The sequence below is a fragment of the Abrus precatorius genome, unplaced genomic scaffold (assembly GCF_003935025.1).
Source record: "Abrus precatorius isolate BTA unplaced genomic scaffold, Abrus_2018 Scaffold11, whole genome shotgun sequence".
Classification (NCBI taxonomy): domain Eukaryota; kingdom Viridiplantae; phylum Streptophyta; class Magnoliopsida; order Fabales; family Fabaceae; genus Abrus; species Abrus precatorius.
Window position 1 is genome coordinate 17,979,545 of NW_020874303.1, and position 25,068 is coordinate 18,004,612.

At 33.1% G+C, this 25,068-nt stretch overlaps 4 protein-coding genes across 11 annotated transcripts; 2 read left to right on the forward strand and 2 right to left on the reverse strand.

The window, feature by feature from the left end:
• The first annotated feature begins 4,280 nt into the window (after window positions 1-4,280).
• LOC113855048 (general transcription factor IIE subunit 2) lies at window positions 4,281-7,149 on the forward strand. The gene is made up of 5 exons (XM_027486495.1): window positions 4,281-4,379; window positions 4,681-4,932; window positions 5,468-5,599; window positions 5,695-5,811; window positions 6,535-7,149. The coding sequence occupies exons 2-5, from the start codon at window positions 4,681-4,683 to the stop codon at window positions 6,874-6,876; spliced, it is 843 nt and encodes a 280-aa protein (XP_027342296.1). The 5' UTR covers window positions 4,281-4,379; the 3' UTR covers window positions 6,877-7,149.
• A 1,379-nt stretch (window positions 7,150-8,528) lies between these two features.
• On the forward strand, window positions 8,529-16,896 carry LOC113856650. 7 transcript variants are annotated; one of them, XR_003502902.1, is made up of 10 exons: window positions 8,654-8,953; window positions 9,073-9,200; window positions 9,368-9,507; window positions 9,624-9,692; window positions 9,917-10,055; window positions 10,533-10,595; window positions 10,685-10,728; window positions 11,175-11,276; window positions 11,357-11,412; window positions 12,005-16,896. XR_003502902.1 is itself a non-coding variant. In XM_027488592.1 (9 exons), the coding sequence occupies exons 2-8, from the start codon at window positions 9,140-9,142 to the stop codon at window positions 11,259-11,261; spliced, it is 603 nt and encodes a 200-aa protein (XP_027344393.1). In that variant the 5' UTR covers window positions 8,652-8,953; window positions 9,078-9,139; the 3' UTR covers window positions 11,262-11,276; window positions 11,357-16,896. The 7 variants fall into 7 exon arrangements, 2 of the variants coding, with proteins under 2 accessions (XP_027344393.1, XP_027344392.1); XR_003502903.1 differs by having other exon boundaries at window positions 11,175-11,260; window positions 16,266-16,573; XR_003502906.1 differs by having other exon boundaries at window positions 8,529-8,953; window positions 9,368-9,521; window positions 11,357-16,896.
• Window positions 16,202-19,995, reverse strand: LOC113856649 (probable DEAD-box ATP-dependent RNA helicase 48). 2 transcript variants are annotated; one of them, XM_027488590.1, is made up of 10 exons: window positions 19,194-19,995; window positions 18,865-18,971; window positions 18,510-18,565; window positions 18,185-18,415; window positions 17,785-17,991; window positions 17,581-17,667; window positions 17,293-17,388; window positions 16,999-17,214; window positions 16,596-16,778; window positions 16,202-16,443 (listed from the first exon to the last, which is right to left on the reverse strand). In XM_027488590.1, exons 1-10 carry the CDS (start codon window positions 19,967-19,969, stop codon window positions 16,213-16,215), a joined length of 2,190 nt encoding a protein of 729 aa, XP_027344391.1. In that variant the 5' UTR covers window positions 19,970-19,995; the 3' UTR covers window positions 16,202-16,212. The 2 variants fall into 2 exon arrangements, with proteins under 2 accessions (XP_027344391.1, XP_027344390.1); XM_027488589.1 differs by having other exon boundaries at window positions 16,596-16,790.
• Window positions 19,996-20,890: 895 nt separating this feature from the next.
• Window positions 20,891-24,593, reverse strand: LOC113856174 (tetraspanin-10). The gene is made up of 11 exons (XM_027487891.1): window positions 24,460-24,593; window positions 23,784-23,896; window positions 23,626-23,680; window positions 23,438-23,493; window positions 22,394-22,441; window positions 22,157-22,205; window positions 21,984-22,067; window positions 21,821-21,888; window positions 21,536-21,661; window positions 21,204-21,279; window positions 20,891-21,014 (listed from the first exon to the last, which is right to left on the reverse strand). The coding sequence occupies exons 1-11, from the start codon at window positions 24,511-24,513 to the stop codon at window positions 20,949-20,951; spliced, it is 795 nt and encodes a 264-aa protein (XP_027343692.1). The 5' UTR covers window positions 24,514-24,593; the 3' UTR covers window positions 20,891-20,948.
• Window positions 24,594-25,068: the final 475 nt, after the last annotated feature.

Here is a 25,068-nt window from a genome sequence, read left to right on the forward strand (position 1 = left end):
GCAAATGCTTACAATGTACTAAATAATAAGAAAATTGTATGAATAAAGACGTAAAACAAATTAGAAAAATAAAACACAAAATCGTAAATATGCAAGAAAAATAGCGTACGACTCCTAGCAACAATGAACAACAATCACCATGAGTCTCCTAGTAGTTAGTGCTTGGTGCAGTGCAGAGTTTTAGCATGTAAAGGTTTTTAGATAGTATTTAGGTGCAAAAAATCGTCCTTGGTAATGTAAAGCTTTATAGTATTTATATGTAAATGAACCACTCTCAATCTAATTTTTTTGCGGCTTCCACGATTGCTTATGATTGTGTTGTTGGTTGTAACTTATTTCATAACTGCTATTACATACAATCTTTCTTCATGTCTTGAACTTTCCATTAATAGTAACTATTGATAACTGATTTAAGTCTTGTAACTCTTTCGATATCACTTTTTGAGCCCTATCATGTCTCTTGTAAACTTAAAATATTTTTCCTTAAGTTCTTATTTTTCGAGTAATTTCTTAGAAAAATTTGCGAGCTCTTTTTAGTTCTATAGACTTAAAATGATTTCTCTCTCAATTTATACTTTTCGACCAATTTTGGAAGAAATTTGAAAGCTCACTCAATCTTACGATCTTAGAATAATTTTCTCATCAATTCTTGATTTTCGAGTAATTTTAAGAGAAGTATAGAATCTCACCCCAATTTTGTGGACTTAAGAATATTTTTCCTGTTAGTTTTTGTTTTTTGACCAATTATGGGTATTGAGGATTTGAAAATCCTTAAAAATTCTTTGAAAGACCTTTAGTCTTATAAACTTTGAATAATTTATTGTCATCCTATTTTTCGATCATGGTGTCAGGAACTTGAAAATTGTCAGAAACTCTTTGAAAAAGTCTTTAGTCTTATGAATTTAAAATCTTTTTTTTTTGTTAGTGCTATTTTTTTTTACTAGTTTTGACCTCTTAATGATCTGTCAGCTTGAAATATAAATTTCTTAAAGAGGTTTTTTCCAAATCTTTTGAAAAAAACAAAACCTAATAAGAGAAATAACTTAAAAAATTTTCACTTATCCAAAAATAATAAAATAGGGTTTCATTGACACATTACCTTACTCCACGTTCCACACACACTCCCTTTTTGGCACAACCTACACAGCTTCTACACGACCTTCAAATTGAGATGCAAATGTTAGCTAGCACAACCAATGCTTCTCGTTGAATCAGACTCCACGCGTAAAAGTTACTTTCTTCACACCCACTGTCCCTTTTTATTAAATCTAACCTTAACCCACGTTCCACACACTCTCCCTTTTGGGCACAAGCTTCACAGCTCCTATATAACCTTCAGATTTAGACGCAAATGCTAGGTAGCACAATGAATGACTCTCGTTGAATTAGACTCCACGAGTGAAAGTATGATGCCCTTTTCTATTGTACTTAATCTAACGTTTCTTTGCTTATTTTATTTGAGATTTTCTATTTCTGAAAGTGACTCACCTCAACAATCTATTTCAACAACTGACTAGGACTATTTTAAGCCACGTGGAGTGCTGAGCTGACTTTTCGTCAGCCAACTCAGCACTTAACAGAAGAGGGATTAACGGCAAAGATCATTTTCTAATTTTTTATTTTAGAATGACTACTTCCTAACAAAAATATTTATAGTGGCTAATCACAAAAATGTCTATATTTTTAGAGACAAAAATATCATTAAGCTTTATTATTATTATTATTGAATTAAAGTTAGTTTTAGTTCAAACACATATAAAATATAGTGTAGCATCTAATAATCGGGTAAAGTAAAAGGGATCCATCAAGGCTCCATGTAACAAATGACATGGCTGGTTGGTATGGGCAGATGAAAAGCGACGTCTTACGTACCAAATACTTTCAGTCGATTCAAGGAAAATTTGCGGCTTGTCAATCAAAATTCGGATTAACCGCACTGAGAAGGAAGGGAGACAGATATATGAATATGGCGATAAAAGGTACTGTTCGTGAACCATTATGTGAATGCTGAAATTCATTGTATTTCTTTCTTCCTGCTTGATAAGGATGTACACCTCTATAAAAAAAATAAAAATTAAAGATATTCTTATCTGAATGATGTGAAAAACATGCATGATTTATTTTATATTATTAATAAATCATAATTTGTGGATATTAGATAGGTCGTTATTATTCTTACAAAACAGTATATGCTTCAATAAATAAACTATTACAATACACTTAAAAAAATTAAATTATTCATTTAATATCTTAAATAGTCACTGGATGTTAACTTTATGGTTATTGAAATTATGGTTAAATGTCATGTATTTTTACTTTTATTTAAAAGTTAATTAATTTCAAAGTCTAGTTGATTTTTTGTTAGTTTTTCAAAGTTTTTTTTCTTTTTCACTTACTCATGCTCTTTATTTTTATTTTTAAAAAATATTAGGATTTAAATTTTTTTAAACATGTTAGTTTTTAAATTGAAATTTTTTAAAAATTTATAAAAAGCAAAAATTTTAATTTTAATAATATTATTTTTTAGTAAGAGAAAAATATTTATTTTTTTGTATTTTAAAAAATAAAATAATAATAAATAAAATAAAAATATAAAATTAATAATATCATTTACATAATTAAACTTTCATTACTTTTCTTTTCAATATTAAACATCATCTTCTCCTTTTAATATTAAATATTTAAACAAAGGTTGATCTCTTTTCCTTTTATCCTTCTAACATCTCTTAAATTATTCCAAAATAGCAATACAATTTATTTTATTTATTTATTTTTAAAGGATGATAAATCAATAAAGAATGTGATTAAATAATATTGATTATCAAATTAAATAAAGCATTTTAAATGTTTTTTAAACTAAATTTTATCATTTTAAATATTTTCTATTGAATTATGCAGATAACATTTTATACTTAAAATTTAATATCTCGCTATCCTACTTTATTTTAGTATAAATATAAATAAATTATTATTATTATTATTATTATTATTATTATATATATATATATATATATATATATATATTGACATTTTTCAACGCATGTGACTGTTAATTTAATTAACTTTTTAAACAAAATTTACAACTTTTTAAACTGTCTGTTGATTTTTTATTATTTGATTTCCTTATTAAAGTATTTCACTATACACTGAAAATCTTAAAAGTAAATGAAAAGCTGTCATACTATTTTAAACAAAGACGTAATTTTTAAAAAGAATATACCTAAATTTTTTTTTATGATATTTATAATATTTTGAGCAGAGAGTTGAAACATGCTGTCAACGAAACACAGAAAATAAAAACATAAATTACCAATGAAATATTCTTAATAAAGTCACTCTCTTTCTGTGTATAGATATATTACGCATAAGGTTTTTTAACATAAAAAGTATTAAAAAAAAAACCTATGTCAATTATAATGAAAACACTAATATTACACTTAGAAGACAAATGTGTACATTAATAGAATAATACTTTAGTGCATTCATTTGTTATTTTTTCAATGCACTGCGTTTCAGTAATTACGTGATTTTTTATATCATGTATTTTAATTTGTTGTCATTTTTTCATATAAAATTATCTTACGTTAACGAATCTTACCAGGGGAATATTAAAGTATTGTATGTCCATAAATTTCACAATTTATAAATTTAAATTTTAACATACTATATCAATTATTATCTATATAATATATCAATTTTATAACTATTAATCTTTTAATTTTTATTTAATAATTTTAAAACCTTCTCTCTCTCTCTTTATATATATATATATATATATATATATATATATATATATATATATATATATATATATATGTTATGTTTTATTGAATATAAAACAAAATTTTCATTGTTAACAACCGAAATATTTTTTACCACATACTTTTTATACTTAAAAACACGCGATTTTATAAAATAGTTATAATTATTAGAAATTAAATGTAATTTATTAATATTTTATAATTAATTTTGTTAATATGTATCTAAATAAAAAATATTTTTTATGAAAAATAAGAATATTATTATATCAAAATCTTAAAAAATATTTTATACAATTTTTATAATAATTAAAAACATTTAATATAATATAATTGAATATATATTAAAAATTATAATGATAAATTTTTTAAAAATAAACATAAAAATATTTTTTAATAACAAATGCTTTATTTTGTTTATAAAAAAGTTATATTTTAAACTCCTTTAAATGATTACTTATATTCACGTTAAAAATACCGTTAAGATTATAATATTTAATATCCCTAACCCCTAGAAGAGCTAAATCCCACAATCTGTAATTATAATAACCGAAGTTTCTTTGTTCTAACCATTCCCCAATCAATAACGGAGGAGCAGCAAAGTCCGTCGTTTCATCCACGGTTAGCCTCTCTCTCTCTCTCACTTCGCCCTCTGCAACACACGTTTGCGTGTTGCATATCATCACTTCATATTTTCACTTTTCCTTTACTTTCCTTAAAACCTTGCAAGATTTCAAACTAAGTGCATTCAAAAAATCAGGATTCAATCACTCTCCAAAATATTAGGGTTTTGTCAAATTCCCAATTTCCGGTCTCTCTGACTTTGACTTGCCATACTCCTTGATACACGACTTGGTTTTAATCCTTGGAACTGTTTGTGCAAATTCGAACTCTGAAACTGTGTGCGTTTTTGGATCTTCAGATGGCGTTGCAAGAAAGGCTACAGAAGTTCAAGAAGCAGCAAGAGAAGTGCCAAACGACACTTTCGAGCATTGCAGCTAGCAAAGCCGCTAGTCAAAAAGCTGTTTCCCATGGTATCGCTTCGGTCAATGGAAGAAACGCAGCCCCTGCAGTCAAGTTCTCTAACGACACAGAGAGGCTTCAACATATTAACAGCATTCGCAAAGCCCCTGTGGGTGCTCAGATGAAGCGTGTTATTGATCTCCTTCTAGAGGTACCTATACAAATTGCTATTCCTTATGCACAAATATATAGTGGTTATTTCATAAGGTTTGTGGTTTTATTGTTAGCTTTTATGTTACTAGTGATATGGGCTTGAGTTAAGACTTAAGAAAAAGGGAATTTTACTCGGAACTTGCATGTTTTGGGTTGTTAGTACTACTGAGTTTCAGAATTTAAATTTGTGTTCCTAAAACACTGAGTAGCATAATTTTGTTGAAGAACCTACAAGATGTATATAATTATGCTTTTGTTTTGACCAACTTTAAGTTATTTAATGGCAGATGAGTCTGAATTAGTTGTTGACACACCTTTCTTAAGGTTGACGGATATGTTTGACGTATCTTGTGTTGGTCCTCCTACAACTATACGTAGAAAAAGTTTAGGTGGGGGTTGTCTTGTTCATAGATTAGGGCATGCCAAAAGCATCAAGGAGGGATATCATTAACTGATGACCTACATAAGAAAGTCCACCATCAGAAATTGTTGAGTTGAAACCATATTGATTTGGTGTGTGTGTTTGCTGACAGATACGGCAAGCTTTAACGCCAGAGCAGATAAATGAAGCGTGCTATGTTGACATGAAGGCTAACAAAGATGTTTTTGATAATTTGAGGAAAAATCCTAAAGTACACTATGATGGGCAACGATTCTCTTATAAGGTAATTTTTATTCGTGCATATATTTGAACATTTGTATCTTCGAATGTTTCTTTAGAAAATAACTTCTTCATTTGTTGTTTGCTTTTGGTCTACAGTCAAAGTATGGTCTTAAAGACAGAACTGAGCTTCTTCAACTGATACGTAAGTATCCGGAGGGCATTGCTGTTATTGACCTAAAGGATGCTTACCCCACTGTGATGGAAGACCTGCAGGTAAAACAACTTTTATTATGGTTCTCTTTCTGGTGAACGAACATTTCTTGACATTTTGTCATTTTGTTCATATAGATACATGTCTGCTCTTATTTCTCACGGATTGGACTCCCGTGACCTATCTGCTTAATGTATTTTGGGAGAAACATGAGCGTACGTTAGTGGGCTTTATAGATAAATTTTGCCACTTTCTCCTAGTATTGGCCATTGTAGCATTAAGGTTAGTATTGAGGAAATAAAAACGTTTTTTAATTAGTCAGTGGAAAATCCTGCTGTTTAAGGTGCTAACTTGAATTTTTGCTGCTGTTTGCTTAGTTATTGGATTTAGTGATATGTTAACGTTGGCAGAATTTCAAAATGTTGTCTGTAGGAGTTTAGTCCGAAGGAGCATCATATGATGATCACGCTTAGTAGACAAAGGCCATTAAAATTTCCCTCTTTTCACTTCTCTGCATTTATTTTATCTTTTTTTTGTTGAAAGACCATTCTCTTTGCTTCTTTCCTTACCTTACTGAGGTTTACATGATGGTGAGTTGTAGATGGAGAGTGAGTAAGTTAGTTTGTTTTTATTGAATTGAAACATGTAAATAAGAATACAACTGGTTGACAAAGTTGATCTAAAATGTCTTTGATCAGATGACATGTCATAATGATAGGTGATGTTTTTGCTAATAATTGGTTTCTCATGGAATAGAATCTTATAAAGCTATCGGTTTGTTCTAGGCTTTGAAAGCTGCAGGGCAGATTTGGCTGCTCTCCAACTTTGATTCACAGGAAGACATTGCTTACCCTAATGATCCCAAAGTGCACATTAAGGTGGATGATGATCTAAAACAGCTTTTTCGGAGTATTGAATTGCCTCGTGATATGATTGATATAGAGAAGGATCTTCAAAAGAATGGCATGAAGCCCGCGACTAACACTGCTAAGAGGAGGAGTGCAGCACAAATTCAAGGCATTTCCTCCAAGCCCAAGCCTAAGAAGAAGAAGAGTGAAATCAGCAAGAGAACCAAGCTGACCAATGCTCATCTTCCTGAGCTTTTTCAGAACTTAAACAATTCCTGATTTACTCTCAACAACTGTTGGATTAGTTCACATAGATAGTTTGTCAGCCAGCCTAAACTAGATTATCAGAGTGGAACATTCAGGAGGTTCTTGTTGCTCTCCCGTACTCTTGTTTTCAATATTTGTACATCAAGGCTGCAGCTAATGCACTGTTGTGATCTATAGCAACTCGAAATAATTTGTGAATCCTTGTATATTAAACCATGTAATGTTTAATTTTCGAGTCTTGTAACTTTTTATACAAAATCTATTAGATCGAAAGTTGTTTTTCCTCCCTTCAATTCATTAATTGAAACAAACCAGCTCGTTGTTCACTTTGAGAATGTAACCTGCCCAATGTTTCAAGCGTGGGCTTGGTTAAAAGTACCCAGAATTCAACTTAAGCCAATAACAATGGGATTAAATTTCGTTTATGGAGACGTAGTTGTGAAACTTAACTATGACCTTGCTTAGTGATCAATATTATAACTATGCAGTTCAGAATGTTTAATTGTTTATTTAGTAAACTTCTATTATGTAAAGATTTATAATATAATTTTGATTATAAAACATATTTAAATAAATTAAAAATTATTTTATAAGGTATCTTAAAATTTACGACAGTTTATTTTTAGAAGTTTATTATAAGGCTTCATATACTTATTTGACAGGTAGACAAGCGGCGATTAATAAAGTGTTGAGAATCTTGAGTGACAATAAATGTCCTATTTTTATAACTGAATTAGACGGTCCAGTTTTATTTTTCCTTAAGAAAAATTGTTTTGTTTAAACAAAAATGAACAATTTTAATTTTCTCTTCTCCTTTTCTTTCCCCCTTGTGCAATCACCCATTTTTCTCCCCTTCCCCTCACTAGCCTCTTCTCCCTCTCTCACAACTACGCGTCTTTTGCCCTTCCCTTTTCTTTGTTTTTTGGAGCCCTGCACCTCCCTCTTTCGGCTTCTCTCTTTCTTCTCTTATTCTTTTTTAACTTTCTTAAGTCTTCTCCCTCAACTCTCTTCTTGTTCTCTTTTTCTTATGATTTTTTAAAAAAAATTATTTTTGTTTTAAGTAAAAATAGAATGAGACTGTACGATTAAAATTGGAGCGGATTTGGATTCTTATCACTGCTTTTACAATTTTTTAATGTTTGCGGGACACAAAATCAATCACTACACCTTTATTTTTTTCTTTTGAGAAAAAGGTAGGTCAGAGAAAAGGAAAGGAAATATGGATGGTGAACGTTCATGTGTGTGGCGCACAAATATCAAACCAGCCATTTGTTTAATAATTATTAAAAAAAGATGGTGAATCGGTGAAAGCTTGACAAGGAAGTTGTATGTAAACAGTGGTGTTCATTTGTAAATAAGTGTATCAAATTAAAATTATTGCGCATAGAAAGAAAGAAATGTAAATTTGAATGTTGTGCGACTAAGTTGAATAATCAATTGTAAATAATAAATAAATAAATGGTACATTTAAAAGAAGGTGTGAAAATTTTTTCTAGTATTTCTACAGTAAGTATTTTATTTATATTTTAAAATAAGATATCGAATATGTATAATTGTTTTTTTTAAATATACTGTTTTAAATAAAAATAATGAAAATTATTAAATAAAATACGTGTAAAGAAATAATATTAGTACAAGAGTGTGAAAATTATACCTAGAGGCTCGAGTCTCCAGTTAGAACAGAAAGGGTAGTTCACTTAAAATGTAAGGCGCCAAATGATGCGTGTATTTAAATCCTAGTCCACCCATTTTTATGGTACGAAAATGTTGTTTTGTGATATAGTTTACTCACACTCACTCACACCATCTTCATTATCATATCTCTCGCTTTTATCATATCATTTCATATCGGGGAAGCATAACCATACCAAACACACAGCAGCAGAAAAATGCAATGCTCAAGCTATGGCTGTTCTATTTCGATTTGTGTCCCTCATCGTTTCACCCAAAGCCCTCTTTCTTTTCACGCTTTTCAAATTCGAATTTCTTTTCTTGCGAACCGTTTCAAGAGTGCTCCAAAGAATCAGAGGATGATGATTCTCTGTGGTGTGGAAGACCCAAGTTCCAACCTCCGTTCTGAGAGGAAAAGGTCTTCGCCATTTATTGTTGTTGATGCTAATTTCTTATTAATCTCGATTACATTTTCAGATTCAGAATTCCCCCTTTTCCTGTGATTGCGATTATGATGAATGTTTTAATTTGTTGTAGAAAAGTTGTGGAACACGTTTGTCTGCTGAAAGCAAAGCAGGATTTATCTGAAGAGGAAGAGAACGACATGCTCGATTATTTGTACACAACACAGTACCAAATGGGTGGTATTGTTGCAATTTCATTGGGTGGGTTCATTGCTAATAACCACATTCATGAATCATGATACATTCCCTGTATTACATAGCTTTCAGCTATATCCTAGTTAGTGTACCTACCGTTGCTTTAATTCCTTCTTCATGTGCTTAATATAGTGCTAGGCTTTCATATACTGATGACCTTGTTGATCCTGTAGGGCGCGTTTCTGCTCCAAATCCTGAGTACTATACACATGCTCTATTTATGCGGTTTCAGAAGAAGGAAAATCTTGAAAAGTTTTACGGGAATCCCTTTTACTTGAAGGTTCTCAAGGACCATATAATGACTTACTGCCATGTATGCACCAACATGTAAACACCGATTCTCTGTTTTTTTTTATTTTTTTTTTATTACTGTCAAGTAAACCTCTCTCTGAACATTTTAACTTGGTGCTCAACTGATTGCTGTGTCAGGGATTGATTAATGTGGATTACGAATCAGAAGTGGAAGATGAAATGCTTTCTATATTTCGCAAAGGAGAGGTTGGAACTAACGTACTTTACTCTTCCGGGTCTACGAATCAGGGGGCTTTTCATTAAAAATTGATGTCCCATTTCATATTTGACCCTAACCTGGGGGTCACACCTCCATTGCAAATTGTGAATGGAAACGGATTTTAGATTCATTGACCTATTCTCTTTGTGGTGTGTTCTGTTTCTGATTCTAACAATAATTCTTTCGGGTGCTTTAATTAAATTGTGGCCAGGAGTTTAACCATGGGGTGGAGTTTGTGCTTCTGATATCATTTAATGAGGATGCATTGGGTAACCTATCAGAACATGCATTGGCCTCTCTAACATCGGTGATGTTGGAATCTCCATCCTTGATAGTCCAATTTACTCAAGGTATGTTTCTAGTTCCACCATTACTTATTCAATTGTTGCCTTGTCATTTAACTTAACCTTTTAATTTGGTTCATTGACTTATCAAATTTTTGTTTTCCCAAAAGAATAGTACGAAGAATGAAGGTGAGTCTTAGTATATAGTAAGGTTGCCTTGCCACTTTGTGACCAAGAGGCCACAGGATTAAATCCTTAAAACAGCCTCTCCATTTGACACGACTGGGTAGGAGCCTCGTGCTTCACACCCAAAAGCTATCTCATACTAAGAGAATTATTACTCAAGCCTTTACAAGGAGTTTTTTGACTTTATATCTCACTTTCATAAGTTAGTTTATAAGAGGAGGACTACCCAATTCTTTATACAGAGTATTTTGTCTCTATTCCTAGCTAATATAGGACATCCTAACAGGTAAAATGAACTATATTCTTTTTCTCCAAGTTTTGATTTTATAAATGGGTTATCGTATCTTTTATTGCCAGGTTTGAATTTTAGTCCAAGCTCTAAGGCGTATACTCATGGAGTTGTGATACGATTTCGATCAGGTGATCTCAATCTCATGGTCTGTAACATCTGATTTTCTTTCACCTTGGTCATGTTGACTGGTACTGGTGCATGATGGCATTTTTTGCAGTTGAGGCATTTGAGATATTTATAAACAGCAAAGAGTACAAAGATGTAAGAAACCTGATTTATTGTTTCTTACACATTTGGATTCTACACTTGGGCTGTTATTTGTCATACAGCTTTTGGTCTAAAGTAGTGTGTACCTTAGTGATAGATAATGTGTTCACCTTATGCCAAATTTAAATGGAAAACTCTTCCAAACATTTCCCTTTTAAACAATATAATTCATAAATTTGTTTCACTTCATGTTGCCATTTTCTCTTAGTAAATGACAAAATTATAAGTTGTTGGTTGACACTCTCATTTTTACTTAGAGATTTTCCATTTTGATTATATTAACTTACTAAGATGAACTTCTCATGAGCAAAATGATATATAATTTCATATATATATATAAACATATTTTACAAAACTGAACAATTACATCTGTTTGTAACCATATTTTGAGGAGAACAAGCACATCAAGAATCTAAATTATCTTTGGATTTGAAAAATAGGTATGGCTGTCTAAGTTCCAGCCTATTGTCCACAAATCGTTGTCTCTTCATTTCTCTGTGGATCCAGTGGGAACTGAAATTATGTAGTGAGTGTGACTTATGGTAAGCTTGTACTATTTAATTACTAGGCATATGTGTAAGTGAGATACATATTTCTCATATTTTATGCCAAATGCTTGCAGGTGTTTAACAAGATATGCGGCTTGATTTCCTCTTCTTTCTAGAAACAAGGATGGAGGTTATTTCCTGCTTTTTTATTTTCACTTACATGTTCTTTTGCTATGAGTTATGAATATAGAATAGGAGTCCACTGTCCACTTCTTTTTGCAACATTCTGAAACTTAATTGCCTCAGTAAAGTTTTTGTTGCTTATTATGTACATGTATCATTGTATATGTTTCAATATGTGCCTGGACCTGCTATTTGTATGTTGCTTCAGTTAAATGTTGCCATGTTAATGTCAAAATTATTCGCACAAGATACTAGTTTTTTTTTTTTTTTTTTTTGTTAAAGTTGTATAATTGCATAAAATAAATTTTATGGGTATACGTTAACTAATAGATATCAATTTGACCACTTGACAAGAGGAATGAAAATCCTAGTGGGGGGAGGGGTTGGACTGGGTGCTCTAGAGCTTAACATATATTTAGGGATGCATTATTTTTCTCCAGCAATCCCCACTGAATGTTCCTTTTATTTTTCAATCCATCTATAACAATATGCCACTAACTTCTTGGTCTTGCTTTTTTGCATGCTCATATCATTAACAAAGGTTGAGTCACCATGCATGTATGTCCACTCTTTACCTTCATTGTTTGCATTTCCACCAGAGTATCATCTATCTTGAAGCTGTTTAAAACAGAGTCTTACCATTTGAATTGAGTATCAGTTGAACAAAGATGTTATGGTTTATAAAACCTTGGGCTCTCTAATTACAACAAGTAGCTTTTGTGGTAGGGTTCTGTTAAGGTTCTTATCAATTGGTATTAAAGCTCTGATTTTGGAGCTATGGGTATCAAGTTTTTGAAGAAGATTCAATATTTGATGGAAAAGAGGCCTATTGGTGACTATTCAATGTGGAGTAGTATTGTGACACTAAGGGAATAGATTAGCAGATGACGAAATCGAAGGCAGTGAAGGCTCTTGTGGTGATGCTCTCAACTGGTAGCTAACATAGAAATTATTCAGATACCTAACTAGGGATTTGCACAGGTCATGGTGTAACCTTTCAAATATAATTCACATCTGACAACTTTCAAAAACAAACTTGATTTGTTGGGCAAATGTCTGCAGATTTCATCATTTTTCCATTGAATCAAGTACAATTTTTATCTTTAGAAGACCAAGGATGATAATTCTCCCAAACTGTATCTATATTACATCTTTAAGGCAAACTAATATTATACACTAGAAGCCTGCAAAAACTTGTATAACTTGATAAGCAGCATATTGCTAGATAGTTGATCAGTTATGAAGTGGGTTTGGACCCCCTGGAACATCTCGTAGAGAAACTCCATAATTTGGGTGGACTTCCTGTGTGATGGGTCCCTGTTGTGTCCTTGTATAGATATGCCATGAGTTTGAGAACTCCTGAAAAGAGCTGCTTTTTCCTGTTTGTTTGATTTCTTTACTCATCCACCTGCCGCCCTCACAGCAATTTGAGAGTTGGCTAATTATCAGTATAATCATTAAGATCAGTAGTGAGAGCCTTGGATATTGAACTGCCATCACTGCAGTCTTGTGAATTGAGAGACTTAAAGTAACAACTAACACAGTAGTTAACAGAAGGGGCTGAGTTTAGTTTGTTCCCTTATGCTGGATGATTTATTGTCCTTTTATATGAAGTCAGTGAAGCTGTACAGAAAATAAAGCCAAAACTAAATTAGTTTTAATGAAATGGCCAAACTGCCCATTGATCATAAATGGATTTTCTGTCAGACCACTGTCTGAACTAGTTGACAAAACAGATTGAGGATTAAGCAGTTGTGCTTGTTTTGGCACAGTTGTTGTAAGGATGAAGATATTTTGATTCAGTTCGTCTTGTTGGAATTTCACTCTGATGATTCATATAGCTTTGAGAATAGCTGGGAGGATACAATTAGATACTGCTGCATTAAACTTCAGCCTCTGATGAACCCTGAGCTTTTAGATAATTTTGTCCAAGGAAACAAGAGTTCTCGTCCTTTCAGCTCTGGTGGAGTGTCAACTTAAAATACTGCTTAGAAGAGGATGAGGCCGTTGACTTTTCTATCAATTGGGTCTTTTATGACTCTCACTTAGAGGTTTGATAATATAATTTTGTGATAATAATTGCAAAGACTTGTGTGTGCTTACAGTGTCCCTGGATCTGAGTGTCAAGTAGTGCTGGTGCCTATTTTCTGATTCAGGTGTTGTCTTTCCTTTCCTCATTTGCCCTGGCCTCTAATCTATTATTAAAGATAATCAGACACGGTATTGAAATATTGCCAATTTGTGGCGCCTTTGATTGGTTTCTTTAGCTATCTCATTCGGTCAATGCCAAAATTATCGTGTAGTATAGATGCCAAATTAGTTTGTTGAATTATGAATTGTTGAATGAAGAATGGGGTCCCAGATAAGGAATCGAAGAGAAGGGATTTTTAAATTCATTATCTCAAATTTTTTTATCCACATCTGGTGTTGCCAGTGGCCATTCTTGAGAGCACCATGTACTTGTAAAGTTTATGATCATCGTGTCGTTAAATGGGCAGTGTCATATGTTAATGCTAGCAACATTATAACTGTTTTGCACATAAGATTGTAGTTGGAACCACATGAATGGGGGCCCGGTTTGGCACCTGTCTAATTGACTGGACTTATTGGGGCTGAAGTTTCAATTGGCATTAAATAATAAAATAAATAAATAAATAAAATAAGGGTCATTCTCAACCATCTATTTCTTTGACGAGTGTAGAAGCCTGCACCGACTACTTAGAATCAACCCTAACTGTGGTTACCCACGAGTATAGAATATGTTCAAATGGTCATGGTGCTATGTCTTGTAAGTTTAAGCACGTATCCTTTTTTCAATTATTCTATTTTTTTTAACTTGGTAGGGGATGGACTACTTTTTTCCGATTTAGTTAGACGATTAAGGTACTAACCCTTAACATTGTTATTTCTATACAATTAAAGGACTGAACCCAAAACTACATACAAGTGATAATATTATTACGTTTAATCTCTTATCTGAAATTGATTGGTAGCAGTTTTGAAAAACATTAAAAAAAATCCAAAGAAAACAAATTGTTAGGTGCTTCTCTCCTATTTTATACCCTTAAATATGTACTAATACTTGAGTTTTTTTTTTTTTTGAACTACATTTTTAATGCCATAGTTAAATAATGCACGTTTTATGGGACAGAACAAGAGATTCGTCCCAAAAATTTTCTCCTTTTTCAAACTTCAATTGATAGATACAAGTGAAGAGCTCATTTTCTTGGTTAAGTGAAATGCTGGTAGCCACTTACGTCAGATTCGTGTTAAATAGTCAGTTTGATTATTTTGTCTAGATTGCGTGGTTTGAACGACTTAAATGCTCAAGAGACCATTTTATTTTTGTTAATTAGTTAGTCTTTCCCTCGGTCACCATGATCACATCCAAGGCTATTTTAATTCTTGCAGCCTTGCATGTTGAGTTTCATTGTGATTATACTGTTATATGTCACTTGTTGCATCCTGTTGGGATACCAATTTGACTCCTGATTAACACGGTGGACCCAAGATCGGTTAATATGGCCGCGTCTGGTCAAGGTGTTTTCGTGTGAAACAATATGATGGTACTATGTTGCTGATGTAGACAACAGAGTATGAAACTCTTGTAATAGTCCTTTTTATAAGATAATAGTTGTAAAACGAAGATATTATATGAAATAAGTCACGTTTAAATATATGTCATCTTAGGATAAGTTAAATATAAATCTTTTACAAGTATTCTTTAAACCTATAAAACTTTTCTACCTTTCATTGAGACAATCTAAAATTTTGTTAACAAAAAAAAGTATTATTTTTTTTTGCAACATTAGAACCTAGCTGCAGCTAGAACAAGGTAAAAAAAAAAGGTGTCTTAGTTTATATTAAATGGTTAGCACAATATTATCAAGATTTTCAGATTTGTGAGACAACTCTGCTCATCCTCTTTGCCTACTAGCCACTTGCTATTATGCATATCAACCCTCCATGTCAACTTACTGTCATAACAAGAGCAGAAAAAAAAAAAAAATTTGTATCGTTTGGACAACTAGTTAACCTTTCGAGACATGGCTTATAACGTCTTCAGATTTAGGTTCAAATTGGATAAACCACGTCAACTCAACATTACAAAATGTAGCTTCTATATTTTAGATGCACATTAGACACTTCTAACCAATAAAATAGGAGTTCAAATTTTCATTTCTTCAATTTTTTTTGCCTATTTCCTTATCCAACTATTAAAATTATTACAATGAAAATTATCTTTTAAAACTCAATACTTTCAGAATTTTTAATAGACAAGATTTTATCTGTTTCCTTTAAGAAATGGAGAGCACGCTCAAAATCCTTTAAAGCGATAATGTTTTAAGCGAGGTTCCTCCAAAATGAAATTGTTATACGTATTTAACGCTCTAAAATGTCAAAAAGGAATTTTAATACAAGACAATTCATTCTTGTCCATAATTGTGCATCAAATAGCACTTTGAGAAAGGGCGTCCGATTTCGAGTTCGGAGAAACCGTTATTTACAGTTCTTAATTTTGCCAAGATGGCTCTAGTCTAGCCTATAGTTAAAAATTGTGATTTTCAAATAGGTCTTAAGAGTTGAGATACCATTTAAAATTTGAATAAACATAAATGTTTTCTTCTTTTAAACCAAGTCAATCATCAATTGATGACGATTATGGTATGGTTCCTCGGTGTTACAAGATATTCACTACAATTAAATACAAGATTTCAGTACTAACAATTGAACAATCATGATATGAAGAATCCCACAATCTATTGTCATAAATAATCAAAATTCAGCATCTTGTCCATGCATGCTACTATCTACGAATTCTAATGCCAGGAATGTCTTTCAAACCCATTTTTATTGCAGTTTTTCGAAAGAGAGCAGGAGGCCTTTGTAAACCAATTGATTCAGAAAATCGGTTTGCTAGCTCAGCTATAGTGGTCTTCTCCCTCCCAATTTCCCTGATGGAGTTATAATAACCAAGCCAAGCATGATATGCTGCTTCTTTGATGTCATTATCAATCTTAGCCATTGAATTCTCAATCTACAAGTATCATGGACAACAACTGTACGTAACTATGTATAATATATAATAGATAGCAAAAAGATGATGTGAATTATGAGGATCAAAATATCTATGTACAATGGGTATAACTCAAAATAGTGTAGACATTAGAACAAAAGAAAAAAAAGCACCTTAAGCTTCGTCTGTGGATCTATATCTGGTAAGGGGAATTTCTGTAGAGGAAGATCCTTGATTTCCTCTAAAAAATACTCTTCCCATGGAGCAATCAACAATATGCCTTCCCCTTCTTTGCCTTCCCGTCCCGTTCTTCCAAGACGATGTATGTATTGTTCTCGGTCGAAAGGAATTCCCACCTGGGTTTCATACTATATGCTATTAATGAAATATGAAATCCACACTATGTCCTCTTGGATGTCATGTAATTTCAAGAAATAATTCCCAGTCTCACATAAGGAACTTTGTTTCAGTAGTTAATTCACCATAAAAAATTAAAGAAAAATAACAAAAAGAATTCAAGAAACACGTAAGTACAGAAAAACATGAGCAGAAAAACATTAAAAGATGAAAGCACACCTGTATGACTAAAGTAACATCAGGATAGTTCATTCCACGTGATGAAACATCAGATGAAACAAGAATCAATTGTTTGGATTTCCTGAACTCCTCTGATACGCGTGCTCGATAAAGCTGAGGTTTTCGAGAATGTATCTCCCTGACATTCATTTTCATTTCCCGAAGAAGGTGATACATGAGTGATGTCACCATCCCAGTTACACAGAAAACAATAACCTGAATGCAAATCTATTGGTCAAAATCATAAATTATATAACAAAGCAATTCAAACTCTCAAATGGCAAATGCATTAACCTTGTATTCAGGTGCTTGCAAGATATGCTCCTTCAGAAAATGGTACACAAATTGAAAATGTGACTCGTGAGGAGCAATAAGATAAGATTGCTTTACCTGTGATACCAAACCAGAATAAGCATTAATGCCTATGACAGGAAATTTTTAACACGATCAATTTTTTTTAAGAAAATACTATTATGAGAAAAAAAAAAGTATAGGCTAATAACTGTCTAGATTCTAGAATCAATCTACCATTCATTTTATTTTTGCAATTTTCAGAATATCTCAATAGTTATTGTAACTTGCCTGAACCGGAGTTTCCACAGAGCCAATTCCAACTGTATCAACATATTTGTGTTCCCTTTTCAAAACAAGCTGAGATATACGGCGGACCTGTATATCTTTTTAAGCATCAGTTACATTGTTGTTGGAATACTGCAGCACCATATACCTGCTTATAAGATCCTGAGGTCAGAAATTAATTATACAAATTAAAAAACCTAATCTAACCTCCTTTGGTATGGTTGCAGAAAACAACAACGATTGCCTTTGACGAGGCAAACAATCAACAATTTTTTCTACATCCTTTCGAAATCCCAGGTCCAGTAAATGATCAGCTTCATCAAGTACAAGCATCTGCAATCCCATTAGTCGCACAGATATTCCAGACTTATTCTCAATATGATCCAGCAACCTACCAGGTGTAGCAACAAGTATCTGCAAAATTTGATAAAAGAAATAAAAAAAAATCATTATGGTTCTAGTAATGATTTTATTAAGCATGCAAAATCTCTAATTTTCTTCTGTTTTTCTCTCTCCCCCACTCCCCTCTCCATCCCCACCGAAAACAAGCTTTACAATTGGCCCAAAGCCATGCAGTAGGAAACTATAATTTTCCATAACAAAAAACCTGGCATGGATCTGATTCAAGGCGTTTTTGGTCAACTTTAAATCGTACACCTCCAACAAGAGTCTGTACCCCAATGCCATCGTGATATTTCATCAAAACCTTTGCTTCAGCTGCAATTTGACTAGCAAGTTCTCTGGTAGGGCAAAGAATAAGAACAAGTATTGGATTTGGAGGCACACGTCGAGAGGTACTGCTACTTATAGCTTTTAGAACTGTTTCAATAGCAGGAAGCTGTTTGCACTCAACATCATTGATATGGAGGGGAATAAAAATCAAAGAAGGATGCAGTGTGTGTAAAAAGAGTAGAAAAAGAACCAGGGTGTACCAAGAAAGCTGCACTTTTTCCAGTGCCAGTTTTAGCTTTGACTAAAGCATCCATACCTGAAATGCAACAGAACTAAAAATATCATCAAATCAAATCTAATAGTCATGTTAGACGAATAGCAGAAATGTAATAACTAGCAAAACAGTAACTAAAAGACTCAAACTGGACCCAAACAGGGAACAGATTGAGATAAAAACCCAATTTGAGTTTGAGTGAGCTTGTGAATAAGTCCTTACAAGAGAAGAAAAACAAAATAAATAAAACCACATCTTTTGAAGAGTTACAAGTGATAATCACAACAATAATTAGCAACCCGAGTTGCAAAAATCTGATCTGAAGGAAAAAGACAACATACCCTCAAGGCAAATAGGGAGGCTAGCCTCTTGTACCCGGGTCATATGAATATAACCAGCAGATGAAAGCGCCTTAACCGTCAAAGGCGATATACCACACTCGTCAAATCTACAAAAACAAAACACCCAAATTACCACTTGCAACACAACTGCTCCACAAAATTACCAAGCATACATATCCACCTATCTACACCCTTATCATCACCATCACTCCACATCCTGTAAGTGAAACCTAATCAAACCATCAATCAATACTAAAAATAAAACATTTCCCATTGCAACTTCGCAAGCATTAAAAAAAGGAAAAACCATGAGGGCAGCAAATGAATACCTAGTCTGACTTAAAACGCTTTGTTGTTCCTCATCCTCTTGCTCCTCATTCTGGCTCAACTTCCTCTTATTAAGTTCATACTTGATCAACTCAACCTGCTCCGATAACTGTCTTTCCTCTTCATGCGAATTGGGAACCACCCTTCTCTCTCTCTTCACATCATATTTCCCCAAAGAAGCTCTACTACCCATCTTCAAACCCCAATTCTCACTTACAATTTCACCCTCATTCTCACTCTCACTAGAAGACCCATCACTATCATTCCTCCAAAACCTTCGCTTTTCGGTGCCAACACGATTATTCCCAACCCCAGCAACAGAACGGTAACCCCTAACAGTGACAAAACTCCGTTTCTGAAGTTGCGGTACAAGTTTCCCCAAATCGAGCGGCGAAGGTGTTGTTGATACTGTTGGTGGGGGTGTTAGGGGACCATCGTGAGTGTTCCAGAGATCTTCGGCACCTTCTTTGATGAATCGATCGGCGAGGGCTTTGACGTGGTGGTGGGGGGAGAGAGGTTGGTGGGTGGCCGCGGCGGCGGAGCGGTGGTCAGGGGAGAGGGTGGAGCGAATGTGAGAACGAATGCGAGCTTCGTAGAGTTGTTTTTCTTGCTCCAGAAGTCGGTTTTGTTTGTCTTTCGCTCGTTTCTCGTGCATGCGTTTCCATTTCCATTTGTTGACGCCGCCGGGAAACGTGCGAGGACCGCCACCCATGTTTCGTACCAGTCGCAGGTTGCAGGGAAGTACCCTCCGCCCTTCGCATACGATCCGACCCCACATCTTCTTTTTCCGATGGACCGAGTAAGGGGTTTAGAAGAAAGAAGCAAGGTTCAGGGTTTATGCTTCAACACAGTCAGATTGAGGACCAAAGTTATTAATTAAGTATAATTACATAGTTAAAATTTATTTTTATTTTTTTAGTTTTTTTTTACTCACTAAAGACATCCTTTAAATTGAAGTTGTTGAAATTGAAAATTAATTTTTTTTTTTTATAGGTTATGGAGAAAGAAATATAGCAAAAAATATGTAAATGAATTATATAAAATAAAAGAAAAAAAATTATAAAAAAAATACATTTTGTTTAATTTTAAAAAAATAAAGTAAATAATGAAGATTGATTGTGGAAGATCTATTTTTATAAAGAGATAGGTCTGCTGAATTATTATCCAACTTTAAATATAAAAATATCTTTTTATCTAAAATTTATACTAGAAAAAATAGTAAACAATTATTTTGAAAAAAAAATTCTTAGCTCGTCTCATCAAATTTTAGTGTTTAATGACCCGATATCACTTAATTAAAATTCTCACATTAAATCAAATAAAAAAAGTAAACAAATTTATTAATATATTACAGATGGTCAAATAAAATTATTAAAAAAAATAATTTTACATTTAATCTAAAAAAACCTCTGCTAAATCTTCCTGATTTTACGAAGAACTCGTGTTTTTCCGTTGCTTAGAATTGAATCATTTATTTATTGTTTTGCTTCGGTAAAACTCAGTTAGATGTACTTCGTAAATCAAGGATCTATTAAGCATTTTCACGTCATCATAACACTTTTAACTTTGCTCATCTTGAATTTTCTATGCACATCAAATCAAATAATAATCTTACAAAGATTACAAAATTCATCATCAAGGTCCAAAAAAAATAACATGTAATTTTGGCGAGTTTGTGTCTAGCCACAAGATACTGATCTCTCTCTTTCCTCTCCAACAAATTCCAAAAGCAGTTAATGGATAAACACAGGTTCGCTTCAACCCTTGGAATGGCTCCTGGCAGCATTTCGTCTTGCACAGCATCCAACAAAGTATATAATACACTAGCATTTAAGACAACAAAGGTAAATAGAATTAAGGCACCAGAAAATGCAAAGCTGGAGAGTATATAATGAAGATTGTATCTTTGTGCTATTAAAAATTCAATTATTTATTGAAAAGCATAGCTTATGGACATGTGGATGGATTGAAGATTCTTTGTTGTAAGTTCAAATAAAGCAGGAATGCCTTACCAAGACAACAAATAAAACAACATTGAATATTGCAACTACTCTCCACTCAGTTTTCATGTATTGTGCCACGCCGGCCCTGGAACCAAGGTTGAGGAAACAGAGAGACAAATTTTACAAATCTAAAGAAAACCAGAAAGAAAAAATGCTAGCAACACGCAATCCAATATTTGCTAAAATTTATTAAAAATTACAAAATTATAAGAGAGAAACATTAATTTAACAGTAAGAAAGAGTAAAACTCATAATTTTTATAGTTTTTAATAAATTTTAGTCAATAGTAGAGTATGTTGCTAGCATTCCTCAAACCAGAAATGGATCATGGACATGCTTACTTGCAAGAATCACAATCATAGCATTTGATGGCCCGGGAATTTTTGTACAGCTTGCAGTCATTGTTTGCACTAACTGGATGAAAGGTCAAGTCATAGTAGGATGCATTTACAGCAGGATATCCACATCTAAGTTACATAAAATTCCAGCTTATAAGAATATCAGAGATGTGCCCTGATTTTCATATATGCGAAAAATAAACTATACTCTATTGAAATGCACTTGGGTGGCAGTTACAAACAAGAAATTTGAGAGGAAAGGAGGGCGAACAAGAGAACAAAACCTACTGTGAAGGTGGTCGGCAGCAACCAGCCTCAATTGGCGACAATTTAGCCAATTTATATTGTTTAAGAGTCTGCAGATCAAGAACATTGGAAAGGGATAGATCACAGCTTTTTGCGTAGAAGATAACAGATAATTCTATTCAGTGGAATAGTATAGGCCACACACCTTATATTTTTTGGATAGGTTATTGCAATCCTCAGACTTGACAAGACAAACCTTCAATCGCTCCCAGTTATGAGAATTGTTCAACTGAAACAAAAAGAAAATTTTCAAGCATAAGGATGATGAGAAGAGGTTTTATTTGTGCACATCAGTTCTCTATGTTGATAGAGTCCTACCTCTTTGAGAAACCAAGAACTAAAGTCTTGGAGTTGATACTCCTTATACCTAAGCAAACAAGAAGAATGTCATACATCAGATCACACCATGTTGTCAAGAATTAAAATAAGAAAAAAGCATTAACCAGACATTTACTCATATGCAGTGTGATCCACTATATGTATCATGAATTATCACCACTTCAAGTATGAAGGACCATAGTAACGTCTACATAAATGAAACACTTGACTCCTTACCTCAAGCCACTCACGCTATGACCTGATCCATTATTAGTCACGATGAACCTGACACAATGGCAGAAGATTATTTAAGATCAAAATGAAGACCCAAACTCAGAAGTCATTATAGATTGAGTAATCATAACAATAGCAATTAATTGAAAACATAACTTCACCTCTCTTTTAACATGCTCACATAGATATTAAAATATACATTCAATTCATTCAGTTGTTTAACATACCCTGAAGAAGACATAACAATTAACATGCATTCATTTTCATGTTCATTACTGTTCCTCCACAATCCAACACATAATAATATATGGCTTCAAGTTATGGGCACATTTCCCCTTGCATCAAAGGTATTTGGAATTTTAAATTTTTTTATAACAAGTGATGCTATCTCATTAACAACCAAACACAAGGTGGCACTGTGGCAGTAAAGCATGCAAAAGATCGATGCTTAGTTTTGAAATGTGACTTACGCTGCTGAGAGGAACAAATCAAGGAAGATATCCTTCTTTAAAACTCAGTTTTTTTTTTAACTTTTGTCACGTTGTTAGAACATGTTCCATGCATTTCAGTCATAAATTCATTCAATTTATTCATTTTAAATCAGAATACACATAGGCAACTGTCTCAGACTCTCAGCTTTACATGTTTGCATTAGTTTCTATAATAATTGCAGATGATACTGAGGTGATATCTAATTAATTCTAAAATAGAAACCATCTGTTGCTGAACAATAAAAAAACCCATTTTGCATGTGACCATGAACCAGCGACATAGAAAATTTAATAAACAGAGCAGCCATATAAACCGAAATGGATTAAATTATGAACAGATCAACAGCAAAGAAAGGATAAAATAAAAATGTGTTAAGGCATGACATTTAATGTTGCAGAACAGCCATAAGCCATGCAAACACGTCAGGCTGCTGCAAATGCTGAGGTCAGACTCCCATAGACTTCTTTTTATAACACAGCCATATAAGACTCTAAAAATGGGAGAGACTGTTTTTAATTGCAAAACATGATCATGTGAATGGATTTGCATACTTACACCAACACTGTGAAGACCAGAATTCCCACCAACACGAAGAACAGCATGATCAGATACTGCAAGTGCAATGTCAAGGATGATACCTAAAATCCAAATTTTTCTTCTCTCTTCTTTATTATTAGGGTTTGGGGGTATAATATGTCTCCAACGCAACCATCTTTAACATAATGTATAGGGAATAAGGATACAATCCATAAGAGTATGGAGCTTCTTTTCAGGGCACCCAAAAAACCAACTACGGATCTGTACAGCACAGAAACTTGATAGAAGACAAAGCACAAGCAGAAAATAGGAAAAAAATTAAAAATAAAAGAGCCACCAAAATCATAAAGAATGCAATGCTGACATCAAGAAAATAACTGCTCCGAGGCTTATCACAGGCAAAGTGAGAGACTTTCGGCAGTTATCATGATGAGTGCTCATCCACACCCCAAATATTATGACAGCAATGGCTAAAACCTGCACAAGTAGGATAAATATAAAGCAGCATCAACAAAAGTGTAATAATACAATTTTTTTTCCATTAAAATCTTATTATGATTAATTGCTTAACCTCAACCCTAACATTTTTCTAAAAAACACTTGAATCCGGATTCTTAGCTTCTCTTTTTTTTAGCACTCAATAAACTACAGAGAAAGGAAGTGATAACTATAAGTAAAGTTAGCTGCTAAAAACCGTAGCTTTGAACAAGTTCAAGTGTAAACTAAAACGGTTTATGCAAGAACAACAGCAAAAAGCATGTGAACACCGTTTTATTCCCCAAAAAATCTGAACAAGCAAAAGAGAATATGTGCCCCCACTAAAAGATAGTGGATGAAGTGAATGTAAGAGGAAAATAGAACAACCCACAAACCAGTTTCTATTTATTGGTTTTGAGATTTCCACATGAAACGGTCATTTAAACCCGGTTATTGAAATCAAAAAAATATTTGAACATGAAAGCGTATCAAGCTTCAGAGAAATGCAACTCAAAATTGAAATTTGAAAAAGAAAAATGAGAGTAGAAAGCAAACAGCATTACCATTGTGAGAAAGTTGATCCATCTAGTAACAAAGGTGCTAGTTCCCATTCCCATTTTCCGCAGAGGGAACCGTCTGAAAATTCTGGGTTTAACTTTAAATGTTTATGCTATTCAAAAAGATTTTCTTTTTGCTTCTATCAGTTTAGGAAAAAGAGACAATTATTGAAAATAAAAAACAAGGGAGAGAAATGGAATGATGGAAGAGCATGCAACTGCATCATGCGTGATGAAGATGCGCTGCACTGTGTACGCCAAGAAATCCAACATCCTACGACACGACACCCAATGCTATTATGGATTGCACATCTGAACGTAACAGTAACCCCAAGTCGCAAACAAGCAAGCTGTCTTTTCTTTTTAGAAAAAAAAAAGTATTTACTAATGGAGAATTCAAACATGGTTCTGACTTGTGGTCACACACTTCTAGTACAACGTTAACGAATGCTGTTCAAAATAATTGTTGTTTAAACCAATACAAAATGAATTGTGCAAACATTAGCTAATTTGTTCTTTTAAGACAAATGTTTATCCATGCTTAAGTATACTAATTAAAAAACAAAAAGTAAAAAAATATTAAATATAATTAACTTTAGAGAGAGAGAGAGAGAG

Excerpts from the sequence above, each read along its gene's own strand:
- LOC113855048 (XM_027486495.1), top strand. The coding sequence starts at position 4,681 with ATGGCGTTGCAAGAAAGGCTACAGAAGTTCAAGAAGCAGCAAGAGAAG. Across the intron at positions 5,600-5,694 it reads GGCAACGATTCTCTTATAAG|TCAAAGTATGGTCTTAAAGA; the intron begins GTAATTTTTATT and ends TTTGGTCTACAG. Across the intron at positions 5,812-6,534 it reads CTGTGATGGAAGACCTGCAG|GCTTTGAAAGCTGCAGGGCA; the intron begins GTAAAACAACTT and ends GGTTTGTTCTAG.
- LOC113856174 (XM_027487891.1), bottom strand. The coding sequence starts at position 24,513 with ATGGGAATGGGAACTAGCACCTTTGTTACTAGATGGATCAACTTTCTC. Across the intron at positions 23,494-23,625 it reads GCTCCATACTCTTATGGATT|TATCTGATCATGCTGTTCTT; the intron begins GTATCCTTATTC and ends TTGCACTTGCAG. Across the intron at positions 22,068-22,156 it reads GTTCTTGGTTTCTCAAAGAG|TTGAACAATTCTCATAACTG; the intron begins GTAGGACTCTAT and ends TTTTTGTTTCAG.
- LOC113856649 (XM_027488589.1), bottom strand. The coding sequence starts at position 19,969 with ATGTGGGGTCGGATCGTATGCGAAGGGCGGAGGGTACTTCCCTGCAAC. Across the intron at positions 17,389-17,580 it reads CTGTGGAAACTCCGGTTCAG|GTAAAGCAATCTTATCTTAT; the intron begins GCAAGTTACAAT and ends TTGGTATCACAG. Across the intron at positions 16,791-16,998 it reads ATGTTACTTTAGTCATACAG|TATGAAACCCAGGTGGGAAT; the intron begins GTGTGCTTTCAT and ends AATAGCATATAG.
- LOC113856650 (XM_027488591.1), top strand. The coding sequence starts at position 8,754 with ATGCAATGCTCAAGCTATGGCTGTTCTATTTCGATTTGTGTCCCTCAT. Across the intron at positions 8,954-9,072 it reads CTCCGTTCTGAGAGGAAAAG|AAAAGTTGTGGAACACGTTT; the intron begins GTCTTCGCCATT and ends AATTTGTTGTAG. Across the intron at positions 9,508-9,623 it reads ATATAATGACTTACTGCCAT|GGATTGATTAATGTGGATTA; the intron begins GTATGCACCAAC and ends TTGCTGTGTCAG.